Source organism: Hyperolius riggenbachi, chromosome 1 (genome assembly GCF_040937935.1).
Source record: "Hyperolius riggenbachi isolate aHypRig1 chromosome 1, aHypRig1.pri, whole genome shotgun sequence".
Classification (NCBI taxonomy): domain Eukaryota; kingdom Metazoa; phylum Chordata; class Amphibia; order Anura; family Hyperoliidae; genus Hyperolius; species Hyperolius riggenbachi.
The window spans coordinates 488,426,966-488,453,816 of record NC_090646.1 but is presented as its reverse complement, the minus strand read 5'-3'; the positions used below and the strand labels follow the sequence as shown (position 1 = coordinate 488,453,816).

General features: G+C 46.0%; 1 protein-coding gene across 1 annotated transcript in view; it reads left to right on the top strand.

The window, feature by feature from the left end:
* The first annotated feature begins 267 nt into the window (after positions 1–267).
* Positions 268–26,851, top strand: part of PSME2 (proteasome activator subunit 2) — a 40,434-nt gene continuing 13,850 nt past the window's right edge. The window contains exons 1-5 of the mRNA XM_068242518.1: positions 268–521; positions 8,961–8,993; positions 14,117–14,179; positions 22,846–22,932; positions 26,776–26,812. Coding sequence (XP_068098619.1) covers positions 474–521; positions 8,961–8,993; positions 14,117–14,179; positions 22,846–22,932; positions 26,776–26,812 — 268 coding nt within the window. The 5' untranslated portion in view covers positions 268–473. The remainder of the gene's footprint in view (positions 522–8,960; positions 8,994–14,116; positions 14,180–22,845; positions 22,933–26,775; positions 26,813–26,851) is intronic.

Below are 26,851 nucleotides of genomic sequence, written 5' to 3'. Positions count from 1 at the left end.
AAGATGAACAAGTGTTTTTCAGCTGCTCATTCATATATTTAGATTGTATATGTATACTTGCTCCTTACTATTTAGTTTGTACTATGTTATGTACAGCGATATGGAAGATGTTGGTGCAGGTATAAATAGAAAAATAATAATGGATAATTAATAAACATAAACGAAAAAAATATGCAGATTTGGTGCTGTCTTTCTTTCCCTGTGTAGAAAAAAAACAGACTGTGTGACTATGTAATCTCTCAGGGCTTGTTCAGTGCAGGAAAGTCCCTTTGTGCAGCACTCTCATGATCCGCCTTCCTGTAAACCACGCAAATATTTCTAAGAGAAACTGAAAGTACCAGAGTCAGAGAACGCTGAGGCCAGAAGGAGTGCGAGAGGGGCTGAAGACAAGGCGAGCAGACAAAAGAGAGAATAGAGGCCATAGCAGGACCCGCAGCCCGGATTAGGGAGGAGACCTCAGGAAACTTGCAGCCATGGCTAAAGCGTGCACTCTGAAGATTACCCCAGCAAACAAGGAAAAGGTAACTGCAGCTTTCAACTTCAGCAGAGCTTGTGGGAAACACGGAAAACTCTAATTAAAACAAATTGAAGATGTTGGTCTTAAACAATACCAGGCAAGTTCACTTGCTCTTCTTACATAATTCCACTGTGCTGGATACTGTTATATTACATTCTGGGCCTAGTTAGTTACTGAGAACAGGAAGTAGCACTAGTCTGTATAATCAGAAGATGGGACGTTCGGATCTTTTCAATGATTCGGATGATTCGAATCGGATCATTGAAAAGATCCGGATCTTTGATCCGAATCTCGGATCATTTTACTAGGGAACCATTCGGGGGTGAAATGACTAGCAGGACAGGGAAGGGGAGGAGGGTGGACACACAGAGAAGGGGAGAAGATGGACAGAGGGCAGGGAGTGGACAGAGAAGGGAGGAGCAGAGAGCAGAAATGTTTGTTTGCACACAATACCCACATGCTGCAATCATATGCTTTACATATATTTCATCTATATGTTCATCTGTATACTTTGAATGCACATGTCTCACAGTGAAAGAAAGCATTCCCAGAAGTGAAGTGCAGCTGTTTAGAGCAGTGCAGGAGGATCATATTGCACAGCAATCACAGTGCCTGCCCTTCTAGCCCAGCACGCTGCCTGCAAAGTTACTGAGCTGTGCCAAAAGTTTCCAATTTGTTTACTGTGCACAACTACGGAACAGACAGCCTAAAATGAGCAGCACATTATAGCCAGTATGTGTGCTCTACACATATCTGGCAGTGGCATCGATGTCCCCTCTCTCTCATCTACCTGTCCCTGCAAGCCTGGCTCCCCTCCAACAGAGCGATCCATCTCTGCTCTGCTTCCAGGACCCCGCTGTCCGGTGAGAGGGGGACGTGCCGCTCCTGGCCCCGCCCCCTTTGTGCTCCGAATCACTCATTTTGATGATTCGGATGATTCGACTCACAAAAGAGATTCGGATCAAAGATCTGAATCGTTCATGATCCGGACAACACTAATCAGAATATACAGGAAAGGCTGAGGATGTTCTTTACTCGCACCAACAAAACTTTATTAAAAAATACAGTTCAGGTGTAGCACACAAACAAAGATGGCACTAATTGTTTAAACCCATTCAGGTGCATAAAGTAGCCCATGTGACTGCAGGGGGGTCCAGATGTGTGGATGGGCCCTAACGATTACTAACCGTCACTTGTTTTATAACCCTTGTATGATAAACCTCTGTGTTGTGATGGTCACCAAGGGAGTTAAGGGAAGGGTTGTCAACATTAAGGGGGCTCCATTCAAGATTTGTTGGGGACCCCCATGATTTGTAGTTATGCACCTGAACCTGTTGCCTTCCTCTTCTTCCCAATAGTAATTCATACACGTACTGTATATATTATATATACTTTTTTAATTATCTTAGTACATTCAAGTTATGTGTTATCGCATGACTTGTCGGCAAATCACATGAATTGTCGGCAAATTATTTTTATTTATATAGCACCAACATCTTCCGTAGCGCTGTACATAGTATAAAACAAGTATCAGGGAACAAATATACATGAGAGATTCAAGACACTGTACAGTCATGACATTCAATACAAATAAATACATAGTTATATTTACCACATGTTCATGTGGTAAATTACAGCAGTATGAGAAATGGAGCTTCTGGAGTGGCAGCTTGACCCTAAACCCTAACATACCGATTTAGGTTGTGAGCAGCAGCTTGGCCAGACCATCTACCACTCCTCTGATGCTGGCTCCCACAAGGGGCAGCGGAAATTACATATAGGTGATAGTGCAGCCAGTACATGGGTATGATTTAAAGAGAGCTGGAGGTGTGCTCAAAACCAAAAAAGTAGGCTACCTGATCCGCAGGGCTGAGTGGATCAGGTAACCGCAAAAAATGCTGCTCCCCGCCGCTCCTGTGGGCCACAATGAGACTGTTGTCTCATAGCATGCAGGGAGGCGGGGGAGTGGCAGGAGGCGCGGCCAGAGGGAGAGAGCTGGGGGGGGGGGATTCAGAGGGGGGGGGGGGGGTTCAGAGAGCTGCAGTTGGGGGACACAGAGCCTTGTCATTAGGCAGAGAACATGGCTCCGTGTCTCATCTGCCCACCGAAGATCCACCTCTGGTTCTCTTTAAAAGCAGCAGCTTTCCAGTATGCCCCCTCAAAGAAAAACATGCTGTCATTACGCAACAAGCAGAAAGGGGGGGGGGGGGGGGGGGACTACACGCTTAAAATTGGTTTGTTTGTACAGAATATTTCATGAGAGAAGTATAGACAGCCCTGAACAAAGCAGTATATAGTGAATGAAGGCCTGTACAAGGTGGATCTCCTCTGCATGTTTTGCACAGTCATTGCTGCGTGGAACGTTTCAGCAGTACCCATGTGACCTGGCAAACTTCTATGCTTGTAATTAGTTGTGGGTTCAGCTCATAAGTATATTTGTAGAGTAACAGCATTCTATCATCTGAGCTCACTATACTTTTGGAATGATTCAGAAGATAATAGACTTAACTAGGGGATTTTTACCAAGGACCCGGAAGTGATAGCAATGACATACAAACTAACCTTACTGCAGCTTATAAAAACACAAGCTATGTATTGTAGTTCATTATAAATTATTAATTTTCCACCACTAGCTCACATCTTTCAGTAGGGCTGGGCAAAGAGTGCAAAGTGCAGTTAGCCACAGCAGCCAGTCAGACTATTGGTCTTTTCACTTATGTCAATACAGTAAACTGAGTTCTAATTGGTTTCTATAAGTTGCTCTGTTTTTTACATTACTGATTAAAGTGTACCTGAAATGGTACACTGGCCCTTATATTCTTACCTGGGACTTCCTCCAGGTCCACGAACACCATGGCTTCCCTCGTTATCCTCTTCAGCCCCTCTGTTCTGGCGCTACGACTCCCGGTCAGTCACCACCAGTAGTGGGCTTCTGCGCATGCGGCATGTCCCCACCATCCTCCCGTCCCCAGGAGCATCCTGCACCTGCGGAGTACTACTGCACAGGCGCAGAACACTCCAGGCCGTGGGAGCGCGATGAGCGGGGCGCTCGTGGCCGAGCTGCACGTGCGTAGAATCCCGTGACTGCCCGGCAGAACGGAGGGGAATAACGGCAGAACAGATCGGCTGAAGAGGATGGCGAAGGAGGCATCGGTGCTCATGGAGCTGGAGGAAGTCCCAGGTAAGTATAAATAGGGGCTAGGAACCATTTCATGTTCACTTTAAAGTGGACCCAAACCAAACATTTTTTTAATTAAAAAGATTTAGTTGCACCACTCTAACACATACAAAGATAAATAAACACTCCTTCAAACCTATGAGCATTTCAGTGCATGCTTTTCAGCCATCTCTTTTAATAACTAGGGTTATACTGGGGGCAGTAATTAGCAATTCCTCCATTGCAGGACACCACCTAATCCACCAGTTTGCCAGATTTTGTCCGGCAATTTGAAAGGAAGGGAGGGGTTCCTACAATAAATGTAAAATATTTTATATTTGTCATCATGCAACTGAAAAAAGGCTGCTATTTATTATTATAATTTAGAAAATAGATTTTATTTCTGAAATCTTGTATTTTTAATTTGGGTCCACTTTAAGCACATGCCTTTAGTACATTTAGTAGGCATTTAAGAGATGGAGGTATTTTAAAAAAAATTGTACATACCTGCGGCTTCCTCTAGGCCTGACCGTCCACCTGCTCCAGCTGGATCCTCCACAATTTGGCAGCAAAGTCCTCCAGTCTGGGGCGTACTGTGCATGCACGTTCGTGCGTCTGCCTTTCCCGCGTGCTCCCGTCGCCGGGAGCATTCTGCGCGAATCTGCGTAGCACCAAAGTCTGGGGTGCCTAAAGCAATAATGCTATAGTCCACATCCCGCGCAGGTTAATTCCGAAACCCGGCAATTGCAGGACCCTGAATGACTTCTCTCTCCAAGTTGCTATGACTCGGAGTAGGAATAGTATTTAACACCACCCGAATTTGTACAGCAGCAGGGTGAGCCGTCAGCCTGCGTCAAATAGCTCTGCGCCCAAAACTAATGTACGCCGTATTACTGCACAGGTGCTCCTGGCCACTGGAGCGTGACGGGGGAGCACCTGCCTGACTGCACCGGCACCGACTGGCCCTGACTGGAGGGCTTACCGGGGCAAATTGCGGAATATCCAGACGGTGCAGGAGGAGGGAGCGATCAGCTTAGAGGGTGCATGTGCACTTGTGCGCATTCGAACCCTTCAGCCCATGGCATGATGGGGTTAACATGCAGAGTGTGCATACGCAATGCACATATTGTGAACATAGCTTAACCACTTGAGGACCCACCCTTTACCCCCCCTTAAGGACCAGCGCTGGTTTGATTGATCTGTGCTGGGTGGGCTCTGCAGCCCCCAGCACAGATCAGGGTGCAGGCAGGGAGATCAGATTGCCCCCCTTTTTTCCCCCCTATGGGGATGATGTGCTGGGGGGGTCTGATCTCTCCTGCCTGCTGTGGGTGGCGGGGGGGGCACCTCAAAGCCCCCCTCCGCGGCGAAATTCCCCCCTCCCTCTCCTACCTGCTGCCTCCCCCGGTGATCGGGGCTGCACAGGACGGCTATCCGTCCTGTGCAGCCAGTGACAGGACGTCCCCTGTCACATGGCGGCGATCCCCGGCCGCTGATTGGCCGGGGATCGCCGATCTGCCTTACGGCGCTGCTGCGCAGCAGCGCCGTACAAATGTAAACAAAGCGGATTATTTCCGCTTGTGTTTACATCTAGCCTGCGAGCCGCCATCGGCGGCCCGCAGGCTATTCACGGAGCCCCCCGCCGTGATTTGACAGGAAGCAGCCGCTCGTACGAGCGGCTGCTTCCTGATTAATTAGGCTGCAGCTGGCGACGCAGTACTGCGTCGCTGGTCCTGCAGCTGCCACTTTGCCGACGCACGTTATGAGTGTGCGGTCGGCAAGTGGTTAAAGAGAATCTGTATTGTTAAAATCGCACAAAAGTAAACATACCAGTGCGTTAGGGGACATCTCCTATTACCCTCCGTCACAATTTCGCCGCTCCTCGCCGCATTAAAAGTGGTTAAAAACAGTTTTAAAAAGTTTGTTTATAAACAAACAAAATGGCCACCAAAACAGGAAGTAGGTTGATGTACAGTATGTCCACACATAGAAAATACATCCATACACAAGCAGGCTGTATACACCCTTCCTTTTGAATCTCAAGAGATCATTTGTGTGTTTCTTTCCTCCTGCAGCTATCTTCCACTGAAGTGTCAGGCTGTTTCTTTCTGCAGAGTGCAGACAGCTGTGCCTGTATGTAATTCCTCAGTATGTGAAAGCCCAGCCAGCTCAGAGGAGGATTTATCCAGCTTGTAAAAGATAAGAGAGAAGAGAGAAGCTGCCCTAATCTAAATAATACACAGGCAGTGTGCAGAGAGAGGCCTGGAGGGGGGAGATGCATCACAGAACTACAACACTGCAGAACTTGGCAGCCTTCCAGACACAGGCTGACAAGTCTGACAAGAGAGAGATAAGTTGATTTATTACAGAGATGGTGATAGTAGAACGTGCTGCAGTAAGCCAGAACACATTAGAATAGCTTTTGGAACTTGTAGGATGATAAAAAACAGGACGCAATTTTTGTTACGGAGTCTCTTTAAAGTGTACCTGAGACGAGAGACAATTCTCTCGTCTCAGGTTCACTTTAAGCTATGTGCACAATATGTGCATTGCGTATGCACACTCTGCATGTTAACCCCATCATGCCATTGGCTGAAGGGTTCGAATGCGCACAAGTGCACATGCGCTCCCACAGTGGAAGTGCACATGTGCTCTACATTAGTGGAATAGCAGGACTTTTAAAAATTTACTATTTGCACTGAAGGTGCATTTTGCAGGTAGTGGTTAAAGTATGCATGTTATTTTTATTGCACAAAGAATTTCTTTGTAACATGCACAATTTCACATACATTATCCAAAAATGGACCGTGGAACATGCGTTAGGATAACATGGTCTGTTATATCGCTGGGTTGTGACCAAGCCCATACAATTGTATGGGTTGTACATTCATATACAGCAACATAAGGTGCATAGTGTGAATAATGGGCAGTTTTGCCTCGTAATGAAAAGTATGTCCTGTATTTTTAAAGGATACCCGAAGTGACATGTGACATAATGAGATAGACATGTGTATGTACAGTGCCTAGCACACAAATAACTATGCTGTGTTCCTTTTATTCTTTCTCTTTCTGAAAGAGTTGGGGCTCGTTTCCACTATAGCGAATCCGCATGCAGGCACTGCATGCGGATTCGCATAGGCAATACAAGTGGATGGCATTGTTTCCACTTGTCCGTCGTGCGGGTGCGTTTCGGCGTGCGGGAAAAATCTGCACGACAGGATTTCGCGTGCGGCAGGAATGCGGGCGAATCGCCGCTAATGCATTCAATATGGAAATCGCATGCGGCTTTGTCATGCGGATTTCCCCGCGATTTCGCATGTAAAGCAATGGAGCTTTACACAGGCAGTGACATGGTTAAATTCGCCTGGCTCCTTGCCATGCGAAATCGCATGCAAAATCGCCGGTAAATCCGCATGCGGAAACGCATCCGCATGCAATTTCTTCTGCGGTGGAATCCAGGCGATTCTGCACCGCTACAGTGGAAACGAGCCCTTAAATATCAGGTATGTAAGTGGCTGACTCAGTCCTGACTCAGACAGGAAGTGACTACAATGTGACCCTCACTGATAAGAAATTCCCCCTTTTACCTCTTTCTTGCTGTCAGAAGCCATTTTCTGCTTGGAAAGTGTTTTATAGTCAGAATTTCTTATCAGTGAGGGTCACACTGTAGTCACTTCCTGTCTGAGTCAGGACTGAGTCAGCCACTTACATACCTGATAATTTAACTCTTTCAGAAAGAGAAAGAAAAAAAGGAACACAGCATAGTTATTTGTGTGCTAGGCACTGTACATACACATGTCTATCTCATCATGTCACATGTCACTTAGGGTATCCTTTAAATACAATTAATGTTATGCTTATAGTACCTGTGTGTAGCTTTAGTGATTGAACAGGTATGTAGCTCATGCATTCACTGGGAAATGGCCATTATTGTTAAACTCCCTGTTAGGCTGTGGCTGCCGAGCTGGGATGGGCCATGGCAACACAGGTAGGGGTGGCCACAGAGTTTTAGACTTCTTTGGGCAAAACGGCCACAGAAGCTTTACCCACAGGGGTGGGGTTTCACATAAATGGCCATTAATGGCTGTTTATACAATACTGTGACATGTAACAACAAAAAATAGTGATTAAAAAAACAGTATATTTTGCACATGCCGGCAATTGTGTTTGTATGTATGAAAAACTCAACATTTGTAAGTAGGGCACTGCCTAGATAACATTAATTGCATTTAAAAATACACTGGAGGTACTCTTTGAAAATGGACTGGTACAGTTACCTGAATGACTTAGCAATACATTTTCACTAGACCCCCTGCAAGCAGTTAGACCAATTTATAGCATCCTTACCTAAAAAGGTATTTTACTGACAATGTGGGAAAAGGAATATATCCCCTAGGAGAAATCATAAGGGAAAAGGGTATATCGTATATAGGCCCAGGGTTTGAATATTGGTTGTACCTATTCAGTAAGGAGTACATGGGCAAGACTCCCTTACACTGCAGGTTGCCTTAGTGGCTGCAGCTCTCGAGTGCTTTAAGTCGTACAGGAGAAAAGTGCTATACAAAGCATTATTTTATGAGGGTGCAGTGAAGGGCATCACTAGGCCTATGAGGCAACTGAGTTGGAACATATAGGGCTAGTATGGTTTAGGTGACCCAGCGAGAAAGTCCATAGGGAAATTTCATAAACGTGATTGGGTGGACAGCATCCTCTGCGAAGTCTAAGTTTTATATAGGTTGTCATAACACACCCACAATATTTGGCCAATTAGAATGCTTCAAGTTTTAGACGTTGCTGTGATTAGAAAGGAGCCGGGACAAGGTCCTCCACCACCCAAGGCTGAAACATCAAAGTGCACCCCTCCATCCCTCCCACCCCAGCCGTCACACACTGATTGCTATTAAACAAAGAGGTGCCCCAGGGCCCCCAACACCTTCATTTCTAGTTATATGGCTTGGAGTCTCTGCCATGTATCCCCTTTCCTTATTCCTCTCTGCTTCAAACACAATAGGGGTATGATAGCTGAGTGAGCTGTGCGCCCCCTCCTTGCGCCCTGAGGCTGGAGCCTCTCTTGCCTCTGCCTCGGGCCAGCCCTGGATTAGAAACTATTCAATATGGACTTTCTCGCTGGCTTACCAGGATGAGGATTTCTAGTGCAGAACGGAGGCGGTTGTTTCAGTTATCCGAGTACTGGATGTCTAGTTGCTTCTCTTATGATTCTGGTACAATATATTGTTATATTGTAATGAACAATATGCAGTATATTTCATTATTTTTTTTGTCTTACAGGTTGATGTATTCTGTGGAAATCTTTATGAGCAGGTAAGTTATTATAATTATTGTGATCCATTTGTATGTTATGTTCATTATGATAAAGTTAACCAGTTCCAGTCCAACGCAGTTGAAATCTATGTCCTGCATGTGGCTGCGCGGATCTGACAGGACGTAGATTTCAACATCGCGGTCCCGCCGCTCCCACTCATCGTGCTGCTTTATCCTCGCCACAACACCCTCACACTGCCGTCTATATGATGGTAGAGCTGTGTGAGCCGGTCAGGAGCCGATTTTATTGGCTCCTGAGCCTGTCATCACTGTAAGCCAATCGCCACAGAATGGCGTGACCGGCAGGGGGGGGGGGGATGATTGCGGCAATTCGTTGGTGAGTGCTGTTTTACCGTGCCAGCAGTCTCTGGTCCTTACAGGACTTACGAGGCCAAAATGGCTAAAAAAGCCAAGTACCTGCAAGATGTTTAAATGCACGGAGGACGCCGTCCGCGCCCTCTGTGCAGTTCCGCCGGGTCCCCTTCCTGAAATCGCCCCACGTGCCGATCGCGACCCCACAGGCCGGGTCGGGCTCTCGTGCCGCTCCCAATATGGCCGCCGGAGCTGGCCGCGGCTGCGCAGTCCGCATTGCCGCGAGTGCGGCTGCGCAGCTCTAGAGCCAACCCCTCCGATCCACGCTACAGTGCGTGGTTCGGGGGGTTGGCCCTAGAGCTGCGCAGCCGCACTCGCGGCAATGCGGACTGTGCAGCCGCGGCCAGGTCCGGTGGCCATATTAGGAGCGGCATGAGAGCCCGACCCGGCCTGTGGGGTCGCGATCGGTACGGGGGGGGGGGGGGGCGATTTTAGGAAGGGGACCCGGCGGAACTGCACAGAGGGCACGGACGGCGTCCTCCGTGCATTTAAACATCTTGCAGGTACTTGGCTTTTTTAGCCATTTTGGCCTCGTAAGTCCTTTAAGGGGGCAGAGACTGCTGGTACAGAAGTAGTTAAAGCGGACCCAAACCAAACATTTTTTTTAATTAAAAATATTTAGTTGCACCACTCTGACACATACAGAGATAAACACTCTTTCAAACCTATGATCATTTCAGTGCATGTTTTTCACCCTTCTCTTTTCATAGCTAGGGTTGTACTGGGGGCAGCCATTAGCAATTCCTCCATTGCCGGACACCATCTACTACACCACTTTGCCGGAAAAATCCCGGCAATTTGAAAGGAAGGGAGGGGTTTCTCCAATAAAATAAATGTAAAATATTTTATATTTGTCATCATGCAGCTGAAAAAAGGCAGCTATTTATTATTATAATTTAGAAAATAGATTTTATTTCTGAAATCTTGTATTTTTAATTTGGGTCCACTTTAATGAGAATTAGGCCATTGGTCAGCAATGAGAAGCAATTATTATTATTTTTTATGTATATAGTGCCAGCATATTCCACAGTGCTTTACAATGCACAATAAGACGACAAGGGGAACATAGGTACAACCAAAAAATGTACAGCAGAGTCTCAAGCAGCACAAGTATTGCAACAAAAACAGTAAACATTAGGGGGATGGGAGCAATGGTTAGGATAGGATAGGAGCAATGGTTAGAATGTGACTGGAGCTGGAAAGTTGTGCATTTCTAGTCCATCCATTAAGCAGGCCATACCCTGTGCATTCTTTTTTCTCAGACGTCCAGCTCATTAAACAAATTGTACTGCACAAACATCGATTAAAATTGTATGGTTTCCACTTATCCTTCATCCCTTAAATCCCCTCAAATCTTTTTAGCCAAGCAGCATGTCTGTACAGCGATTGTTTCTAACCAGTCACCTGAAAAAATGACTTATTATTGATCCAGGGAACAGTTGTTGAGCTTCTGCATGTAGCTTTATCAAGGCACCTCTAGAGGTCTTTAAAGAGACTCTGAAGCCTTAATAAAAATGGCTTTTTTCCTTATATATAGCAGGGGCATGTGTGCCCCTGCTAAAACCCCGCTATCCCGCAGCTGAACGCGGGTCCTTTCCCCTCCAAACCCCCCCTGCAAAATCAACGACCAACTTGGTCGTAGATTTTGCTACCCCTGTGCGCTTCCGTGTGAGGCTGGGCTATGAGCTGCAGCCCTGCCTCACACGCGTCTATCAGCGGCGGATCTCCGACCTCTCCCCCGCACCTTTCAGCGAAGGCAGACTGAGAGGGGCGGGGAGAGGCGGAGATCCACCGCTGATAGACGTGTGTGAGGCAGGGCTGCAGCTCATAGCCCCGCCTCACACGGAAGCGCTCCCCGGGCAGCACAGGGGGGATTTGGAGGGGAAAGGACCCGCGTTCAGCTGCGGGATAGCGGTGTTTTAGCAGGGGCACACATGCCCCTGCTATATATAAGGAAAAAAGCAATTTTAATTATGGCTTCAGACTCTCTTTAAAGGGAAACTGAAGTGACAGAGATGTGGAGGCTGCCATACCGGTATTTATTTACTTTTAAGTAATACGGGTTGCTTGGCTATCCTGCTAATCCTCTGCCTCTAATACTTTTAGCCATAGCCCCTGAACAAGCATGCAGCAGATCAGGTGTTTTTTACATTATGGTCAGATCTGACAAGATTAGCTGCATGCTTGTTTCTGGTGTGATTCAAACACCATTATAGCCAAATAGATCAGCAGGACAGCCAGGCAACTGGTATTGTTTAAAAAGAGATAAATATGGCAGCCACCATATCACTCTCACTTCAGTTCCCCTATAAGGTGTCATGGGTGACCTTGCTAACCTGATTTAGATTTTTAAAACAATGTTTTAAATTGTACCTGTGCCCTAAATGGGTACTTACCTAGTTATTTTTTTTAAGTTTCTTTTTATTTGTTTTTGAAAAAGAAAACAAACATATAAATTCAACAGTCCCCATAAACAAACATTGGGGGATTACAACATACAAACACCAAACAGAAGTCAATAATGGAAGCCATCCTTAGACCCAGATGCTTTAAACAGCTACAGACCTGTCTCAAACCTCCCCTTTCTGGGAAAAGTTATTGAAAAGGCTGTCTACCTCCAACTTGAAGCCAGGCTCTCCAGAAACAACATCCTTGACCCTCTTCAATTTGGCTTCAGGAAATATCACAGCTGTGAAACAGCCCTCACCCAGATTTTCAATGATCTGCTCATTGCAAGAGACAAGGGTCAATGTTCCATCCTGATTTTGCTCCACCTCTCAGCGGCTTTTGACACAGTCGAGCATGTAATCTTGCTCAACAGGCTACAAGAGTATTGTGGCATAGATGGCATTGTTCTCCAGTGGTTCAACTCCTTCTTGGCTTGCAGAACACAAAGGGTAGTCTTAGGGCCCTTCCTCTCCAACCTTGTACCACTAAAATACGGGGTACCTCAGGGCGCAATATTATCCCCTTTACTTTTCGCAATATACATGCTGCCACTTGGAGAAATCATACAAAAACATGGCCTGACATATCATTGCTATGCTGATGACACCCAGCTATATTTGTCATTCAAACCTGGCGTCACAGACCCTACTCCACAACACATGCTTAGCTGAGCTTCAGGAGTGGATGAATAATAACTGGCTAAAACTTAATGCTGACAAAACTGAGGTTCTTGTTATCGAGGGCCAGGGCTCAACAGCAAAGCAGCCCCAGTCTCAACCAACACCGCTAAGGATAGGGAGCTCAGACCTGAACAACTCAGACTGTGTGCGCAGCCTGGGAGTACTGATTGATAGGAAATTAAAGAGAACCAGAGGTGGCCTTGTATTACGTTAGTGGGGCACAGAGGCTGGTTGGGCACACTAACACCAGCCTCTGTTGCCCCATCGTGTGTCTCAAAGACCCCCCTGCTCGCCGCTATACTCCCCGCAGTGCTGGCGACACGCAGCGCGTCGCCAGCACAATGTTTACTCTAGCGCTGTCTGTCAGCGCCGCTCCCACGCCTCCTCCGCATCGCCGCTACCCGCCCTCGTCCCTTCCCTCCAATCAGCGGGAGGGAAGGGACGAGGGCGGGTAGCGGCGATGCGGAGGAGGCGGCGGAGCGGCGCTGACAGATAGCGCTAGAGTAAACATTGTGCTGGCGACACGCTGCGTGTCGCCAGCACTGCGGGGGTATAGCGGCGAGCAGGGGGGTCTTTGAGACACACGATGGGGCAACAGAGGCTGGTGTTAGTGTGACCAACCAGCCTCTGTGCCCCACTTACGTAATACAATGCCACCTCGGGTTCTCTTTAAGCTTCAGGAATCAAATCTCAGCTGTTGTGAAACATTCCTTCTTTCATCTAAGGAATATTGCAAGGATTAAACACCTAATTCCTTCAGAGGATCTTCCAACCCTAGTCCATGCCTTCGTCACATCAAGGTTAGATTACTGCAACGTCCTCTACACAGGCCTGCATAAGAAAGACTTACGCCACCTGCAATTAGTACAGAATGCCGCCGCAAGGCTGTTAACGAGCCAACTCCGCCACTACCACATAACACCAACCCTGTGCTCACTCCACTGGCTACTGATAAAATGGAGAATTCTGTTTAGGATTGTCTTACTGACATTCAAATCCTTGCACAATCTGGGCCCTGGATACCTGAAGGACTTGTTGCAACTGCATCACACGCCCCACAATCTTAGATCAAAAGGACGTAACACCTTGGTCACCCCCAGAGTCCACCTCAAAACCTTTGGAGACAGAGCCTTTTGTCCTGCTGCCCCTACACTTTGGAACTCCCTGCCACACCTAATCAGGACAGCTCCATCCCTGGAAGCATTTAAGTCTAAACTGAAAACCTACCTCTTCAGTCTGGCATTCATGAACATCTGACTATCTCCTCTGTAACACAACCCAGCCTGCAACCCTGTATTAATCTGAGACACCACTATGCGCTTTGAGTCCTATGGGAGAAAAGCGCTTTACAAATGTTATTGTATTGTACATTTATACAGATCTGTACATCAGTCCTGAAAGAGGGACAAATGGGGAAAAAAGAGGGATTGGGTTCCCAAAGAAAGATGGTCCCTCCAAAAGAGAGACAGTTGGTAGCTGTGCTGTTTAGTAGCTTAGCCCATGTGTCTAAGTGGCCGTTCTAGGATAGTCCAGTACTGAGCCCATGTTGTATGCGACAACAATGCGATATTAACAATTACTATTGTTTGCTTATACTTATGTCACCATAATGTCTCTCTACAGGTCCAGAACTTCCTGTCCGTATTTGTGCCAGAGAAGATTCACACCCTGGAAAAATATCTCAAGGTCTTTACCCTTATGTGTGTCAGTTGTAAATCACTTTTGGTCCTAAATTGGATTCTTCTCAGTTTTATGTGTGTGCAGTGATAGACTAGTCTAAAATACTCACTATGCCACTTTGTATGTTGATCCCTTGCTACTTATTTTCAACACTTTTATTAATCAATTGGACTGGCAGCAAGATTTACCACTCTGCCACTTAATTAGGCATAAACATGGTCAATGAGATGCAAATAATTCCAACATGCATGAAAATGATATGCAAATTGTAGACAGCTTGCAATTGGGACGAACAAAATCAAGAGGAAATGTTTTTGATAGGCCCAGTTCCAAGCAGTATACAATTTGTATTAGGGCTGGAACCCACTAGAGCGCTTTTTTGAGCATTTAGGGATTGCTTTAAGGCCTCCTTTCTAAGAACTGTTGATTGGCAGTGAAATGCCTCTCAAACTCTCACAACTGCTCACTGCTGCCTGGTAACTGCTTGTTGCTGCATGATAACTGCTCACTGCTGCCTGGTAACTGCTTGCTGAGCACACAGCTCAACAGTTCGTGGAAAGGAGGCCTAAATCACTAGCGATTCCCCTAAAATCTCTGCCAATTTAAATGGATGGGACAAGTTCCACAGTAGCGATTGCGATTAGCCAAATCACAATAGCAAGACATGCAGCATTTTGTGAGCGGTTTTCCTCCAATGTAAAATATATAAATGCTGGCAAATCGCTAATGAATCGCTGCACATACCGATTTGTGTGTGATTTTAAATTACTGAAAACTGTGAAAAAAAAATTATACTAATTTGAAAGGACCAATCAGAATTGAAATCTCTAAACAATCGCTGGCAAAAAGCTTACACTTTTTAAAAATTGCTATGAAATAAAATTGCTTACAAAAGGCAAAATAAAAACGCCATGCTATTGTCATTTACGACTTGTAGTGGGTTCCAGGCCTTACTTTGCCATATAAGTCGGAATCATTACCATCTTGTTGGCTGTCTCAGCGCTGTCAGCTGCCGAAAATGTCGCTGGGCTCCAGCATCATAACAATCCTGTGTGAGCCTTGCGCAGGCACAGTAGCGGCTTTCCTTCAGGCTCAGGCGTAAATAGCTGAGCGTGATTGGATCCGCTTTACTGCACAAACGCGCAGTACTTAACTTACCTTGGGAGGGGTAGACCTCTGGATCCTAATGAGGCTTCTCTCTTCCTCCTGCGCAGTAAAGATCCAGTGCTGGGACCACAGACAGCAGCAGATGGCAATATTTACCTTTGTGATCCAGCGCAGGCGCAGTACAATCTTCCACCTCGGATTCCGGTGGAAATACCCGGACCTTATCGGGCTTGGTTATTTCCGACGCAGCAAGAGAGGGAGGATGGTACTGCGCCTGCATGGATCGCAAAGGTAAATATCGCTGCGTGCTGCAGGAGCACCTGTGTGCCTCACGGACAAGCTTGTCGGTGGATTTTCGGGGGTAGCCAGTGTTAGAAACTGTTCTAAATCACCTTGCTTCGACACCATCAACTTCTTATAGTTGCGTCTCACAGACTGTGAGATAACTTGACTCTCAACACAGCAAGCAGGAGATAGACTTTTCTCAGGCTTCTTCAATGTTTACGGAGTTTATTCAGAAAACAGAAATACAGATAGATACAGTTCATCATATCCTAGCCACGCCAATCTTCATGTTGCGTTACAAGCTTCTTGATTAGACTTCCTGCTGAAGTCAATCAGGTACCTTCTTTCTAACCTAAGTTACACTAGACTACCTATGTACAGCATACATTATATCAGATTACAGAAAGGAATGAACATACTTAGAGGTCCCAGTCAGCCTTGCGAGCTAGTGTGAAAGTCAGAAGCAGAGTGAGCTCCCATAGCTCACTCAGGTTTTAATACTGACTAGGAAAGAGTTAAATATGACATCATCTTCGCCATCCCCTAGATCAGACTATTGGTGGACCCACTCGTGGTGTCATCATACACACCTACTCGATTAATATTTAATGAGGCTTCTGCCCCACTTACAAGAAATTTGGTTGTTTAGTAAATATGGCTGATGTTTACTGTTCTAGTGGCGTACATCCCCAGGTCAGGGAGACCTGTGGCCTTGTCCATAGAACAGCTTCTTGGTATGTTCTAGTTCTGCTGACAGAACTGCAGATTTTCTCTCTAAGAGAAAATCCCCTTAAAGGGCAGGTCTGCTCCTCAAGCCTTTTTGACTAACTCAGTCCCAAATAACTGGGGCCTACTGAAATTATAACAATCCCCCCTAAAAAGGCTTGATCCGCAGATCCCAACTTCAGAACCTACCTGTACCTGGTTTCTTTCCTTTATGTTTCACTTTTCGATGTTCCTGCTCACACAACTTCTCTGCTCTCGGCGGTTATCCCTGGAAGAGAGAGAGCAAGACCTCTTGGTCTTCCTGTAACCAGGCTCTCTGGGGAGGCCCTACTTCTAAATCCCTCTATACCACATGCTCAGCATTTACATCACTTGCGTATCACTCACAAACTTGCATGACCACAGAAAAGTGAAACTCGTTTGTTTGTTACTCAATGGAGCAGTGCCAGGTGCCTTCTAAAAGAGCGCCTTTATACAATCAACTCCATCACCGGTACTACTAAACCTATACCCGTAACCCTGTATATCCCTTAATTTGAAAATATTGGTTCATGAGATTGTTTATGAGGCACCAATCTCTTGACCAGGTTAATTTGTTTTACGTAATTTTAACACGCAACCTCACCTGGATAATGATGCCTAAAGTTGTCATCCCCATCCAGACGACCAGTGGGTGTAGGAAGAACTTTTGAACTGCAGAGGCCCAGTCCGAGTGTCCCTGGAACATCACCGGAAACCTTTTCCACCAGGTCAGACTGGAACTCACCTGCTTATTTTTGTGTTCTACCTTGTTAAGATCACTTGGATCATGGTGGAATCTTACCTCTAACTTAGTGTACTGTTTGTTTAACCGTTGTATCAAAGTGTGGTCGTCTTGGATCAACCCCTGTTCCCCTTTGTCCCATGTCGTGTTCTCCTGCAGGAGGGGAACTTCCCGTGAAACTTTGAACTTTAGAGTTCTCTTAACAATTTGAGAAATAACGTCATCAAACCTGGATGACTGGATCCATATGGGATCTCCGCTCACCCAATATATTCCCCTTATCGGAACAGTTATGAAAATGTACCATGAATGTGTCCTTAGACATGATGCTAAAAAAACAAACCTTTCCTTCAGCCACCGGGACTATCGGTTTGGCTTCAGGGTGGATCTTTTGAATGGTAGCCTCGCATTCTGCGTTATTGAGCCTGCAGGCTTCTTCACTAAATTTGACTTGCCCCGGCAAACACAGGTACCTCTGGGAGAATTGCCCGCATGAGGACAACTCTACGCATTTCACCTCCCCGTCTAGCACCAAAAAAGTTTGACCTCTCAGGTCATGGTGTAAGACATGTGTGGAGGTGGGAACTAAGGAAGTGGCGGTGCCTAAAGGAATGTTGCACCGTTTCCATTTGTTCACCCAAACATCTTGAAGCTTCCATGCAAAAGATCCTTCTCCAGAAAAATCGATATACCTCCCCTTGTCCAATCTCAGTTGGACAGGATCTTTAAGCATCTCCCTGACAAAATATGTCCCCAACTGTCCTGATTGGACCTCTTCCCCCCTTATGTCCTGAGGCACGCCATGTACCAGAGGTTGGGAAGACTGTACTCTCTGCAATCTTTCAATTAAGAGTACCTCTTCACTTACCCAACTAGCATGAGGATAAGCAGCTGCATATGGACTGTGTAATATCGTCCCCTGTTGTGACCCGTGTAATGTGAATGGGGTTCCCTGTGTTGGCTTTCCCTCCCCCGGGATCGCTCTCCCCCCCCCCCCCTCTTTGTCACCTGGAAATGTGGCTCGATCTCGATTCTTACTTCTTGTTTCGAGAACCAGCACCCCTCGGCTTTCCAGCCTTTACGTGTGTATCGTTGTTTCAAAGGCACTCTCTGTTGGTAGTTCCTGCGTCTCTCTGGTAGGAGAATTGACGCCTCCTGCTCGTTCCTCTCCAATCTGGAACCATCTCACTCTGGATAACCAAGACAAGGTACCCCTGAATCACACACTCCACCTTTTGCATGTACCCATTGTACTGCAATGTACCTTTTAACAAAACTTTGGATCGGTGCATCGATTCTGGGAGTGTGGCATTCAATAGCAGATTGACCCTGCCATTCAATTCATACTGCCCGCACACCTGACCCTTCAGACCTGTCACCCACCTTGTGCCCTGAAATTTGTTTTCACCTGGCACAAGTGCTCTTTTCCTCCGTCCCTGCATGGTCCATCTGTGCCAAGCGGAGGGAGGTGTGAAAGGATTAGTACCTTTGTCACCGAACATTAACATGCTTGGGCCTTGCATTTTCCTTAACCCCTTATTATACATGACAATGTCCTCTCTTCGTTCTCCTAGGACGAAATGGCAACCTAGGATCACCATCAGCACGGTACTCTTCATTATAAAAGCACCACCTTGGGAAAGAAAAACATTAGCAATTTGCACTATGCTTTGCTCAGTCAGTTTTTTTTAGTCGTTTTCCGATCTCAGGAATCTCGTGTTTTAGTCTCTTTCCAATTTCAGGAATCTCGTGTTTTAGTCTCTTTCCAATTTCAGGAATCTCGTGTTTTAGTCTCTGTCCAATTTCAGGAATCTCGCTGTTCTCCAACCTCAGATTGGCATCTGGAACCTTTCGCTTATCCGACTGACATCTCCATCTTTGCTGCCAGCACTGCAGCTGTCTCGAGTCCATATTGCCAAACTCCTGAAATCGAAATACAAACAAATCAATTCTTATTAATGATTTGGGATTCGCCCTGCGGCTTGTACTCTGTACACTTTAAATTGATCAATATATACCGTAATTGATCTCGTTGCTTTATGGTTCTCATGAACTCTGTTTACTCTTTTTGGTAGATTGGAGTTAAACCTCTCTCCCCTACCTAAGTACTATCCAAAGTACTTACCTGTGTAAAATATGCTCCCGCGGACTTCACCTTTGGAAGCTCTCACCTCATTGCAAGCTCCCTCCACATCCCCCCCTATCTGTCCATGCGCGGCCGTCGCATGCACAGATTACGGATGCCACACCTGTTGTTGCTTTGCAGGTGAGCCTGCAATGCTCTTACTCATTATCGCATTTACTTATCTAGAACCTCATTGCGATACCAGCTCTGCTAGAAGTTCTGTGTGTTGTACCCTCTGACCAATGTTTGCCGTGCTACTACCCCCATACTACACAAAAAAAATGGCTGCCTCCCTGTAGGAAGGAGCACTTTGCACTGAAACTACACAGGGTGTAGGGCTAAGCATTCCAGCATCCAATGCCTGTATGCAGATCCCTGAATGCCCACTTGGTAGGTAGTCGTATGGCAAACCTGTCCTGATACACTGTCACTCTGTAAATGGCAATTCTTTCATCTTTATAATTGCCCCATGAACTGCTGTCAGTTCTTGTTCTTTGTGCTACACTTGGTAGGAGCTGGAAAAAAAAATATTTGACCAATCAGTGGACGGAAAAAAAATGCACAAAAAAACAGCCCCAGCCCAGCATAGACCTCTTAGGCCCAGTGCACACCGAGCGTTTTTTGGAGCGATCCGCCGGCCGCATCCGCCTTGAAAAATGCTTGGCTAATGTATTGCAATGGGATGGTGCACACCGGCGGTTTGAGGTTTTTGCCAAGCCGCAAACGCGCCTCCTGCTGCGCGTTTGTGGTTTGCTAAAAAACCTCAAACCGCCGGTGTGCACCACACATTGAAATACAATAGCCAAGCGTTTTCACTGGCTGATGCGGCTGGTGGATCCCATACAAAATCCGCTTTCTTGTGCACCCGGCCAAATATCTGCTCTCTGCTCCCAAAACCGCTAGCGTTTTGACGATCTGCTAGCGGTTTTGGTGTGCACTGGGCCTAAGTCAAACTCTGGACCTGTCCACGACAAAAACTGGAAAAAAACGTTACCGCTCTGCAGCAGCGGCGACGGATACCTGGATTGGTCAACTCCCTTTTTTTTCCAACTCCGGCACCCCCTTTGCTGCACTGTCCCCCCTTTTCTCTATTGGGAACTCATGCTGCAACACCCATTAAGGTGCCCCACTTACAGGAATAATCCCATAAGCAACTCAGTACAGACCCTTTCCTGATCTGGGCTGTTCATTGTCTCCCTGCACCTAGCTGGGAAACATTTCCTATCCGTGACCATGCTAGTCTTACAGTAATAGCTTGGTGCACGTATTCTGGCATTCCTTTCCATGGACCCAGGGAAAAGCGCTGGGGAAATACTTTGGGATCCGAGATATTCAGTAGAATATCTCTGTATTTCTACCCCCCTCTCTTTCAGCTGCTCTACCCGGAGCCGCGAGCACAGCCTGACGTGACGTGGATCCCCCAGCCCCTCCTCCCCCCTGCCATGACGTGTGGGGGCCATGACTCTTGGGGGCGGGCCCTCTCCACTGCCGCCATTTTGAGTCCTGGACTGCCAGCTAAGATGGCTGCTCCCATAGCAACCTCTCGATCCTATAAACCTTAGGAGAAAAAACAAACTCAAACAGAACAAACATTTGATGCATCATTACACCTATGCAGACATTTAGAAACATTTTAGCAGCTCTGACCGGAACGAGAGAAACTTGCAGAACATCTCACAAACAGAAAGAACGCGCCAGAGTACAGTCGCACTTCACCCATTATCTCAGCTGTAGCTATAACTTACTTTTACAGCGACCCATAGGCATGGCTGTGCATTCCTGTCTCCCCAGCTTCCCGAAGAAAAAAACATCCTTCTAAACCTCACGGCTCACAACTGTCTCACACTCCCTCTTCCTCTTCTCTCACCCTTCCCTCTCCCCCTCATCCACTACTAACAGACTGAACCACTGCTGGCTTCTCTCTGCCGCGGGGGACCGACCGCCACATCTGGCATCCTTCCCAGTCTCTGGACAGGGAGAAAGAAAAAACAAAAACAAAAAACAGAGAAGGAAGAAAGAACGAAAGGAAAAAAAATAAAGCACGTAGCCTGCAAGCTGCAATTGACACAGAATGCACACATTAACAACCCCTTGTTATAACACCAAATACCACACAGATAACGCCATATAACAACGTAAATCATACATGCCTGATCTGCGGACTCTTCGCAATTCATCAGCTTTCCGCAACTTCTCCGCGAAACTGAGTGGACCCCGGAACTTTCTGAGCGTGTTATCTCTGTTATCTCTGTCCCCACACTGGACTGGCTCAGTGGATCGATATCTCCCGCAGCAAGTTGCAAGCTAGCCCCGGAGTGTCCCGTTGCGATCCAATTTGGGCTTAACTGCCGTGCACATGCAGTTAAAGTGTAACGTCCAAGAGTTTCGCCGCTGATTCCTCGAATTGCAGCCCGTGTGCTCGGCTCACGCACACTCCCCACACCAGCTTATCCGCTTGATAAGCTTTACCAGTCCGCGTCTATTCCGCTTGTTTTGCTGTGGAATATCTTGAAAACTTCTTCGGCCCCTGGCCCCGTCTGCCTGTTTTGCTAGACGAAGGGTTATCGGCACCATTGTTAGATCCTGTTCTAAATCACCTTGCTTCGACACCATCAACTTCTTATAGTTGCGTCTCACAGACTGTGAGATAACTTGACTCTCAACACAGCAAGCAGGAGATAGACTTTTCTCAGGCTTCTTCAATGTTTACGGAGTTTATTCAGAAAACAGAAATACAGATAGATACAGTTCATCATATCCTAGCCACGCCAATCTTCATGTTGCGTTACAAGCTTCTTGATTAGACTTCCTGCTGAAGTCAATCAGGTACCTTTTTTCTAACCTAAGTTACACTAGACTACCTATGTACAGCATACATTATATCAGATTACAGAAAGGAATGAACATACTTAGAGGTCCCAGTCAGCCTTGCGAGCTAGTGTGAAAGTCAGAAGCAGAGTGAGCTCCCATAGCTCACTCAGGTTTTAATACTGACTAGGAAAGAGTTAAATATGACATCATCTTCGCCATCCCCTAGATCAGACTATTGGTGGACCCACTCGTGGTGTCATCATACACACCTACTCAATTAATATTCAATGAGGCTTCTGCCCCACTTACAAGAAATTTGGTTGTTTAGTAAATATGGCTGATGTTTACTGTTCTAGTGGCGTACATCCCCAGGTCAGGGAGACCTGTGGCCTTGTCCATAGAACAGCTTCTTGGTATGTTCTAGTTCTGCTGACAGAACTGCAGATTTTCTCTCTAAGAGAAAATCCCCTTAAAGGGCAGGTCTGCTCCTCAAGCCTTTTTGACTAACTCAGTCCCAAATAACTGAGGCCTACCTAAATTATAACAGCCAGCGCTGGATCAGGGGAAGCCTCATTAGGATCCAGAGAGTTCCCTCTCCCGAGGTAAGTTCCACCCAAGGGGCACTTTTTTTATTACAGATTCTCTTTATGCTATTTGAAATATGTGTTCAGAACTGTTTTGCTGCAATATAATACCACAATTCATAATACATTTCAGGCTTTTATAAGTCTTTATGAAGCCTAAGAAAGAAGGTTGCATACCTTATATTGTATAGTAATGATGAGTCACGAAAAAATACAGGCGGCTCAATTGTTTTCCAGACAAATTAGTCTTGATTATCTTCTCCCTCTGCAGAGTGACCTCTTTAGTGTGAATGACCTTACAACACTTCATGCTGAGCTGAACATCCCCATCCCCGACCCTCCGTCTCCAGAATCTGAGGTGAGATACAAGGGAGCGGAATGAAAAACAAACATTTGGAAGACATTATTTTGGCTTAATAAAGTCTTTAGGCTGCTGAGGGTTCCATGTGGAGTCTATACATTTGCAGCTGCATAAAAACCAAGCTTGTATTTTGATTTAAGAACAAAGAACACGTAGGTCACTTGAAATACATTGTGGTGCATTATTGAAGTGCACCTGAGATGTGAACATGGATTAGATCACAATGGTCACTGTGAATCCACAAGATATGGTATTGGAATATTGAAATTAACCCTGTAGGTAAAGGGCCACGGAGGCTGCCATATTTGTTTCCTTTTAAATAATGCCAGTTGCCTGCTTGACCTGATCTTTCTGGCCACAACAGTATCTGAATCACACACCTGAAACAAGCTTGTGACTAAAGTGCTTAGACTTTAGGGTCCCTGCACACTGCAAAACTGTTTTGTGATTCCGATTCTGTTTCCAATTCCGATTTTCAATCAACAGAAAAACGGAGGAAAAAACACAGCATGCAGTAACGATTAAAAATCGGAATTGAATGTAATTGCATGCAGTGTGCAGGGAGCCTCAGTCCGAGCACCTGATCTGCATACTCATGATAGGTTAGTGGCTGAAAGTATTATGCTGGGAATACACGGTTCGTTTTGTAGCTGATTAGATGGTTCGATAGAGAATTTCCGACATGTCCAATCTCACTTTCAATCCTTTTGCCGCACGATTTGATAGAAGTGAATGGAAAAAGATAAGAAAAACGAGTGGAAGATAAGAGAATCGTCTGCAGAATCGAGCGGCAAAAATGAACCATGTATTCCCAGCATTAGGGGCAGAACACCAGCATGACATCCAGGCAACTGCCACTGTTTACAAAGAAAGAAATATGGCAGCTACCATATGCCTCCCAGTACAGGGAAGTGAGAGATGTGAAGGCTGACATGTATTTCCTTATAAACAATATTTGCCACAAGATCTGTTATTCCTAAAACAGATCTTGCAGCTCCCCCACACCTCACTTTGCAGCCCATGTTATAGACATTATCAGTACAAATACATCTTCCATATTACATGTGGACAGTTAAACATCAACTTAACATTATTAACTAAACAGTGCTATTAACATTATATATCTGCTTCTATCAGAGCACTGCATACACTTGAGTGGGTTCACCAGTTACTTTAATTTATACAGCAAAGACATATGACTTCTGCTTATGAGTGCTTTTTTTATAGAGTTATCATATTCAGGCTTTCAATTGATTTAGTCTTAGGCCACATACACACATCAGACTATAGTCTTTTGAAAATGAAAGATCACAGACCAATTTTACCCCCTTCCATGTAGTATGAGAGCCATAACTACACAGTCTATTCTATGGAGCTGAACTCCCCATCAGATAGAAATCTTTGCAAGATGCTGCACACACAGATGCTGTACACATGTAACAGATCAGTATCTGCAAAAGATCTGCTCCTGCCAAAGATCCGTTCCTGCAAATTGCATTCATAGTCTATGAGATCTGCAGATCATCATACACACCTTGTTTAACTGACATTCATCTGCAGATCAGACAATAATCTGCAGATCTGAAAATCCATCCTGGTGGATCTGATCTGCAGATGAATGTCTGTTAAACAAGGTGTGTATGAGGATCTGCAGATCTCATAGACTATAAATGCAATTTGCAGGAACGGATCTTTGGCAGGAACAGATCTTTTGCAGATACTGATCTTTTGTGTCTGTACAGCATCTGTGTGTGCAGCATCTTGCAAAGATTTTTTTCTGATGGGGAGTTCAGCTCCATAGAAAAGACTGTGAAGGTATGGCTCTCATACTACATGAAGGGTGGTAAGATTGGTCTGTGATCTTTCATTTTCCAAAGACTATAGTCTGATGTGTGTATGAGCCTTAAGGCCCATACACACGTCGGATTTTAGCGAACGACCCGTCGTTTGAACGTTCCGTCGTTCTGACGTTTCCGCGTCAAATCCGACGTGTGTACAGACTATCGTTTGGGTGATAAGACTGGTTACCAGCGATCCGCCCGGCGGATCGTTGGTAACCAGTCTTATCACCCGAACGATAGTCTGTACACACATCGGATTTCACGCGGAAACGTCCGAACGACGGAACGTTCAAACGATGGGTCGTTCGCTAAAATCCGACGTGTGTATGGGCCTTTTAGCCTGTATGAGGACCACGAATCCCATCTATGGTGACGTTTTACTCCTTCATTTGACACTACAGAAAATGTAGTTCGTATTTATAATTAAGTGCTATAATATTAGTAACTTTTTGTTTGTTTGTTTTTCTAATGCCTTGAAATTAACTCCTTTGGGACCAAGGACGTTACAGTTACGTCCTCTGTGTCTGTGGCTAATAGCATGTAACTGTAATGTCCTAAAAGTCCCGGTGTGATCACACACACCCAAGAGGGGAGATTCAGCTGTCATCAGGGCCAGTTTAAGGCCCCCCCCCCCCGGCAATTACCTCTCCTCTCTGCTCCCCGGGAGCCTTGTGTGATGAGCCGCAGCAGTAATTACTCACCTGTCCCGGCAGGCGGCACTGTCCAGACATCCTTTCTATGCAGTCTTCTTCCTTCTCTATGCCCCGGCACGTGTTATGCGCCGGGTCATAGAGAAGGAAGAAGACTGCGTGGAAAGAGTGCCCGGACTGTGCCACCGCAACAGGTGAATAATTACCGTATTATCCCCAGGGTCCTTGTCACAAAAGGACCCTGGGGAGCAGTGCGAGCTGGGGGAGAAGGCAGACTTTAGCAGGATCGGTAGCGCAGGGCCCCTGCAGAGATCGGGGGCCCTGGGGAAATTACCACCTTTGCCTCTATGGCAGCGCCGGCCCTGGCTGTCATATGAGAGATGATATCTCCAGTGACTGATCAGGAGCCATGGCAATTGGCACCTGATCATGTGATCACTACAATCACCGCCGATTATAGTGATATCTGAAGCATTGCAGCGGCTGAAGAGGAAGAAGAGGACCCACTCAACTCACCTGACGTTCCTCCAGCTATTGTAGCTCCCCGTTTTCTCTGCCCGGCATCCAGCCTCGCTTTGCAGCTAAGTTCTGGGTCTTGGCTTGATGACCCAGAATTTAGGGGAAGTGCAAGGCTGGATGTCGGGGAGAGGGGAGGCGAGGAAGGCTGCTCATCGCTGGACCCAGGAAGAGTAATGAAGGCTGCCTATACTGGGGACACCCATGCCTGACTATCTATACTGGGAATACCTATGCTTGGCTATCTATACTGGTGACACCTAAAAAAGGTAAATTGCTTTGGTCCTGAAGGGGGGTTTCCACGCCGGTCCTCAAAGGGTTAAAGCTATTTTAGCTGCCAGCAAAGTGTTCACTACCATGAATCTATTTTTTGGAGGGATTTGCTGGTCCTTTCACATTGAGTCAGTAGACGCAACGTAGACAGTCACATATCGTTTTACCACTGCGGTGCGACTATAGGGTTGGGCATATAGTTCAATAAAAGTATGCCTCACTGCCACTCTAAACACACCTGCTACCTGGTTAACATACAGCAAACATCACTCTTGTTGGTAGCAGTGAGAACACGGTAAATGCATGCAGGTGATATGTCACTAGCAGTTATGTGGCAGACTAATGGTGCCCATACATGGTACCATTTTTTTCATCCAATCTTACCATTTCTATGTAGTATAAGGGTAAATTAAGTGAATATACTGAAAGGATAATTTAGGCAGTTCCCTTATATTACATACAAATGGTAAGATTGGATGACAAAAATTGTACCATGTATGGGCACCATAAGTCATTCAAGTGCTATGGCCTTCACTGACTTAACAATATATTCTTCTCAGGATTCAAAGATGGAAACAGACAAAGAAGAAAAGAAACGTGAGTAATTCTGAAATGCAAAACATTTGCATTGCTGTA